The 6,923-nt window shown below is 55.1% G+C and overlaps 1 protein-coding gene across 2 annotated transcripts in view; it reads right to left on the minus strand.

Moving 5' to 3' along the window:
- Positions 1–4,228, minus strand: part of Scube1 (signal peptide, CUB domain and EGF like domain containing 1) — a 119,777-nt gene extending 115,549 nt beyond the window's left edge. Inside the window, exons 1-2 of one of the 2 annotated variants that reach the window (XM_021183319.1) lie at positions 4,056–4,228; positions 1,102–1,233 (exon numbers count right to left, since the gene is read on the minus strand). In XM_021183319.1, the coding sequence (XP_021038978.1) occupies positions 1,102–1,233; positions 4,056–4,143 (220 nt within the window). In that variant the 5' untranslated portion in view covers positions 4,144–4,228. The remainder of the gene's footprint in view (positions 1–1,101; positions 1,234–4,055) is intronic. The other variant, XM_021183320.2, reaches the window with a different exon arrangement.
- Between the last annotated feature and the right edge of the window lie 2,695 nt (positions 4,229–6,923).

Here is a 6,923-nt window from a genome sequence, read left to right on the forward strand (position 1 = left end):
TCCCTCCCTCCCTCCCTCCCTCCCTCCCTTCCTTCCTTCCTTTTGAGATAGTTCAGGCTAGCCTCAAACCCACTGTGTCCAAGATGGTCTAGCCTATAGATCCACTTGCCTTGAACTCTTTTTATTCTATTTTATCTTTTAAATTCTTTTTTAAAAAATATTTTTGGGGGCTGGAAATACGGCTCAGAAGTTAAAGAGCACTGACTGCTCTTCCAGAGGTCCTGAGTTCAATCCCCAGCAACCACATGGTGGTTCACAGCCATTTGTAATGGGGTCTGATGACCTCTTCTGGTGGTGTCTGAAGACAGCTACAGTGTACTCATATAAATAAAATAATAAATAAATCTTTAAAAAATTATTTTTTGTTTTTTTTTTCAAGACAGGGCTTCTGTCTTAAAGTGTGGTTGTCCTGGAACTTCCTTTTGTAGACCAGGCTACCTTCAAACTCAGAGATCCACCTGCCTCTGTCTACTACTGAGTGTTGGGATTAGAGGTGTGTACCACCATGCCTGGATTGGCATGGACTCTTGAATGCTGGGATTTCAGGCATGCGCCACTATGTCTTCCTTGGGGAACAGGTTTCTGAACCATCAACGCAGCACCCCAGGTGAAGGACGAGCGGCTAGACAGACAGATGAATGATTTGAACCACAGACTGGGGCTAGAAAGAGGAGAGGCAGCTGAGCCAGCCTCACAGCCCGCTCGTGGGCAGGTCTTCTGCAGAAGCTGCAGGCTACACATGGTGGTTTGGAGGCTGAAGTTAAGGACCCAGAAGATGAATCACCCCGGGCTTTTACTGACTCCCATACATCGTCAGGGACAGACACACGTAGTCAGGGACAGACACACAACTAATCATTCAACTTGGTATCATCAAGGCAAAGGCAGCTAAAATTTAGGTGAGAGTCCGGTGCCCCACATTTTCAACTTCTGCCCTCCAGGTGAGCAGCTATGTCTCCTGGAAAGCCTGCAGGATTGACAGAAGCCCGAACTGCCCATGTTCACAGGGCTGGGCTATAGGATCAGCCTGCTGCTATGCCACAGGGCAGACCTCGGCCACTTCCCTCTGGCCCTGGCTTGGGGAGGGCTGAGGGAACTCACCTTCACACTGCCTTCCTTCCCCCTTATAGCCGGGCTTGCAGAGACATTTGTAAGACTTGGGTGTGTTCTGGCAGATGGCATCTATGTGGCAGTCATCTGTGCCCTCTGAGCACTCATCCACGTCTGCGGCTCCTGTGGGGGAGGGGGAAGTGCAGGTGAGGCATGCTGGGCAGACATCTGAGACTGTGCCGTAAGTGCACGCCCCCATCCTACCACTGACCACTGGGAGAGCTAACATTAACGGTCACATGCCAGTTTGATGTGACAAGGAACAAATTGGTAGCATCCTTGAGGCAGCTTCTCTGTGCCAGGCACACATCTCCTCACATCTGGTCTTTATTTTCGTAACAGTCCCATTAGGTATAGCCATTATCCTCACTTAGACGGAGAAACCAAAGACTAGAAAAACCTCTCTGTGGATCTAGGTTTCCCAGCAGGCATCCTTCCAAGTCCACACTCTTCCTTCTGATAGAGTCCTCCGAAAAACTCAGATCCAGCCTCAAGGTGGCAGATGGGGAAACTAAGGCAGAATGGTGTACAGGTACCAAGCAGAGGCCATCCAAGGAGGCTGCCGATAACCTAGATGTGAGATCCCGACACAGTGGAACTGTGGGAAGGATTATCCCCTAGGCTCCAACCCAGAGTAGAGTCTATAGATCTGCCTTTCTTTCCCTCTGCCAACCCAGGCTTCAGATAGCCAGTACTCATAGCTCAGCCTCTAGACCTTCAGCATCATCCAGGCTCAGAGGGCTCTGGTGCACCCTCTCTCCTGTCCCTAGCACATAAATCCAGAAAGCTGCTCTCTCTCTCTCTCTCTCTCTCTCTCTCTCTCTCTCTCTCTCTCTCTCTCTCTCTCCACCCCTTCACTTGCTTGTTTACTGGTTTAGGCTTTAGGCTCCATCCTAGAATGAGCTCGTCTGGGCATCCCCCTCCTTCCCGCTGGCTGGGAGCACCACACAGATGGACAGGCAGAAGGACTCAGGTGAGCAGACAAGGGACTTTCAGCAGCTGCCCTGAGGACAGTCCCCCTGGGAAGCTCCAAATGTCCCCATCTCTTTATCCATCTGGCTTCACTCAATAATGTCCACTTTGAATTTTTTTATCCTCTGGCTGGATCCTGGGCTTTAGCTCTGTGCCCCACCCCTCTTCTTTACTCCAGACTCCACGATACCGGCTCACCAGAGGGGAGAGAGGCATTGGAAAGAAGCACAGGAGAGTCTCCCCTGCACATGAAAACACACGCAAAAGACAGATACACACATATACACCTATGTAGCATCCCTCCCGAGGCTAGCAACCTCTGCTCAAGTGTGTGGACCACCTCTGCAGTTGCTCAGAGGCAGGAGGCAAGAACCAAGAGGCAGGCAGTATAGTAAACCAGAGAACACAAGCCAAGGCCAGTAGAGAGGCCAGGCAGAGGGGCTCTCTGGAGAGCTGGTCACTGAGGGACCCACTACTTCAAGGGCAGGATGCCAGAGATGGCCAGACCACATGGGACACCTCTAAGAGCAGCTCACCTTCCCACTTCCTAAGGGTCAGGGAATGAGAGTGAGGGTCAGGAAGTTTCCTGGGGTTCTGGGGTCCCTTCTATCTCCCATCTACATAGGATGGAACACAGAAGTTGGGAAGGGGTGGCTGGGGCTGTCTGCCTTTCAAATTATAAACTTGGCCTGGGAGCAAGGTAGCCTGGCTGAGCCAGACTGCAGATCCCTGTGCAACCCTCAGATATAGGCTGCTCACTTCAACTCTGGTTTTCTTATTCAGCTGTTAGGGCTCCAGAGTCACCAGACTTCCACAGAGGGTAAGGAAAGGCAGAAGAGGATAGACACCAGGAGGGACAGAGAGGAAGGGAGAGGTACACAGGATAGTCCCACAAAGGTGAGGACCCCCAACACTTGGGAGAAATGCCCACGGACTGTCTAGCATCCTCAACAAGACCCAGCTTCTAGAATGGGGGCATGGAAGAAAACTCAGCGCCAATGGAGAAGTAGCATGGACTATCATAAACTCCCTAGCACTGGATCTCTGTGGGACTCTCCGGAGAGCAAGACAGGCAGGGCCCTCCTCGCCCTCTCCAAGGAGAACAAGGAAGAATGTGAAAAGAGAGTGTGCAGCTTTGCCCGGAAGCCCCTTCCGGGAAACTCAGATCACGGAGGGACACCCCCACCTAGCAGTTCCTTCTGCCTGGACCAAAGGCTGTGCCTGTGCCTCCGGCCCCCTCTCTCTGATGTCTGTTCTGCTATTCGTGTTCTCATCCACCTCCTTCCCTACGTCTGTCCGTCTTTTCTCCCCCTCCTGTCTGACAGTCCATCTGTCCATCTCTTCCCAGACATCTCCATCCTTCCTCTCTCACTCGGCCCCCTCCCTCGGCGACGCCCCTCCGAGTCCTCCCGTCTCTCTGTCTGGTGTCCATCTGTCTCCTCCTCTCTGTCCTTTGATCTGCCTTTCTCTATTCCGCTGTCCACTGCCTCCTCGCTCCCCTCCCATGCCTCCTCTCCCCTCTTCCCTCCCGCGGCTGTCTTTCTGAGGGCTTCTTCCTGGGCCCTTTTGTCTGTTCCCTCTGCGCCTCGGCTCCTGTCCGTCTGTCCCTCTATCTTCCCACCTCCCCTCCAGTCTCAGCGCGTCCTTTCTGACCACCTCCGGGTATCTCCTACGCGGCAGCTGCCCAGTCCTTGGCCCCGGGGGAGCGCCGCTCTCGGCTCGGGGGTCCCCGCCCGTCTCCGTACGCATGCCGGGCCCCGCAGGCGGCCGTCGCGCTTCCTTTCTTCCTCTGGCCTCCCGCTTCCCCTCCCGGGGCCTCAGTCCACCCCGCCCCCGCCAGCCCCGGGCGCCCCGGGCGATCGCAGAAGTTACTTTGCAAGGAGGCAGGACCCGGCGCTGGGCGGCCTCCGACGGTGCGGGGTGGCAGCCTGTAGGACACCGCGCGCCCTCACCCCCAGGGTCCTCGCGCTTACCTGGCAGCCCGCTGCCCCCCACCAGCCGCCCGCGCGCTCCCAGAGCGAGCAGTAGGCACAAGTGCCAGCGCACGGCCGCCGCGCCCATGCTCGCTGCGGGCCGCGCCGGGTGCTGGCGTGCGGGGCACGGGACGCTCGGAGCGACCGCTCCGCGAGCGCTCCTGTCTGCAGCGAGCTCCGCTACCGCTCCGGCTCCGAGCCACACAGCCGGCGCGCAGGACAAGCTGACAGCCGCGCGCTCATTGGCCCGCGGCCGTGGGGGGCGGAGCTCCGCGGGAGGCCGTCCAGTGGGCGTCGGGTGGCGTGGCCTGCGGGCGTCTGGGCCCGCCTCCTCTCCCGGGGCGGGCGGCAGGTGGGGGGTGGGAGCCGAGAGAGCTGGGGTCGCGGTACAGGGTGTCACCCGGGGCCTAGACTGGGCCCCAGGCTGCTCTTCCCCGTCCCTCTTTGTGTGCTGGTCCCCGAGGTCCAGGGTGTCTGTTTCCCTTCAGACACGCACACACTCAATTGGGGGAGTAGAGGTGAAGAAAGGCCCAGAGGCACCCAGGGATGGTGAAGACGATGCTAAGAGCACGCAGCCAATCCATAGGAATTTATTGAGCCGCTACTGGATGCCAAGTGCCGCTGGGGACAGCCACACACTAGTCAGCAGTGAAAGCTCTGGAAGATAGCTTCAGAATTTGCGTACAAAATCAAAGGAACTTTTCAGTACTGCCCCGAGGACAATGGTTATAGGAGTGTTTGTCTTGGACAGGCGCGTGTCCCGCCTAGAACCGTTCTCCCAGGGAATGGACGCGCGACCTGTCCGGATTCCGTGGCCTCTCTCTACCCAGGCTCTTGTTGCTCTGCGAAGCCCAGATCCTCGGGTGACAGGCCCAGCGAGGCGGGAGAACCGTGGCGTCGCGGTCTCTCTTGCCCAGATCCTCCCCGAGCTCGGGGTCTACACCTGACCCCTCGGCCTTGAGGCCTGGCGGGCACTCAATGGCCTCTCTCAGCTCCGGGGGGAGGCAGGACACTGAAGAAGTTCAGCAAACCCCAAGGCCCATCTCCTTGACAACCACCAATAAGAGCTCCTGTTTTCTCCTGCTCTCCAGATTCAAAGACTAGAGTTTTCTCTTTTTGTCCACTCTGCCTGCGCAGTGTTGCGCCCAGCGGTTCCCGTCCACGCTGGCTCTCTCTTCCTCCCTGCCCCCAGCACACACTTTTGCAGCCACCTCCAAGGCCCCAGAAGGTTAAAGTCATGTGTCTCGGCTCCTGCTGCTAGCCAGACTTCCCGTGGGCTTAGGGCAATGGTTTGGAGACTAAGGCAAGGGATCCATTTCCACATTATGCAGATGGAATCAGGGAGGAAAACATGGAACTCTGGCCTCTACTGTGTCCCCATAGGCTCCTACCCTGGCCACTGCGTGCATTTTCTTTCCCTGGCTGCTTCTGGCCATGTAGTTTAATTTGGGGGACCTTGTTACCACGCCTTATTTTGTCTTCTCTCAGCTGTAGGGCTTTGAGATTTTTTTTTCCTTCGCCTGTGCAACCAATCGATTTGCAAGATGTGTTGTCAGGGTGGAGGTGTGTGTGGGGGGGGAGGGGAGTAGGGGAGTGGGGGAGAGGGACTCTGACTTCTTAGCACAATGTTTTTCATGTCTCTTCCTCAGGGGCTCTCATCTCCACTCATATGACCCACTCATATTCAGTAGCAGCCATGAGACCTTCTATCCCTCAATATTAAGGGGGAATGGAGGCTTGGGATTCCCGTGAGTCCCTGGGGGACTCTTTTGCTAATATGAAAATTTTATCTGCAGTAACCTTTATCTTCAGTGACCTGAAGGTCAGGTTTGCTGATGAACTAACACTCTTTAAGCGTGCAAAAGAAACGAGGGTCTCATCTAGGAGACCATGGCTCATGTGGCAGAGCCAAAGGGCTGTGCAGGGTGGGTGGGCGGGGGAGGGAGGAGGGCTGGGGGAGGGGAGCCGAGTCTCTAAGTTCTTGACCAAGGAGAAGGTTTATTGGGGTGGAGAAAGATGCTTTATCTCCCAGAGCAGAAGGAAGACATGTATGATTGTTCTGGGGTGGGTTGGTGACATGGGATCATCACTCTAATGTCAGGACTAAGGATGTCTTGGCACCTTTGCATATTGAGCTGAGAAAGTAGAAGCCACTGGTTTGGGGAACAGACTGGGCTACCTCACATCCGAGCCACCTGTGTGCATTCTGCATGTCTATCAGCACCCACACCCTCCTCTGAGGTCCTCTCTAGACCAACCACAGGCAAGGTAGCCTGGCACACAGCTTGCCTTTTGCACCCTGAACCCAATGTCACGTTGCCACCAGGACAGCCTTTGTTTCCTCTTGTCTGTACCCCAGTCCCTGCCCCATAAGCTCAGTGCAAGACCCCCCTCAGGCTAAGAAAATGGAAGTCCCCACTTTCACACCCCTCAGTTTTCTCTCTGTCACCATCCAAAAATGCAACCCTGGGGGCCTTCTCTGTGGCTACAGTTCCCAAAGGGAGCTAAGGCAATTATCATGTGATTCTGTGCATGAATGAACGAATGAACGAACGAACGAATGAATGCATGAGTGAGTGGGTGAATGAACAAATGGTCCCAGAAACAAGGCAGAACCAGCTGTGAACTCCTATTGCTCCAGTGAAGTAACTTTGGTCTTGCCAGGTCCTTAAGAATAAAACCAGGGGGCTGGAGAGATGGCTCAGCGGTTAAGAGTGCCGACTGCTCTTCCAAAGGTCCTGAGTTCAAATCCCAGCAACCACATGGTGGCTCACAAGCATTCATAACGAAATCTGATGCCATCTTCTGGAGTGTCTGAAGACAGCTACAGCGTACTTACATATTATATATATATATATATATATATAT

The sequence above is a fragment of the Mus caroli genome, chromosome 15 (assembly GCF_900094665.2).
Source record: "Mus caroli chromosome 15, CAROLI_EIJ_v1.1, whole genome shotgun sequence".
Classification (NCBI taxonomy): Eukaryota; Metazoa; Chordata; class Mammalia; order Rodentia; family Muridae; genus Mus; species Mus caroli.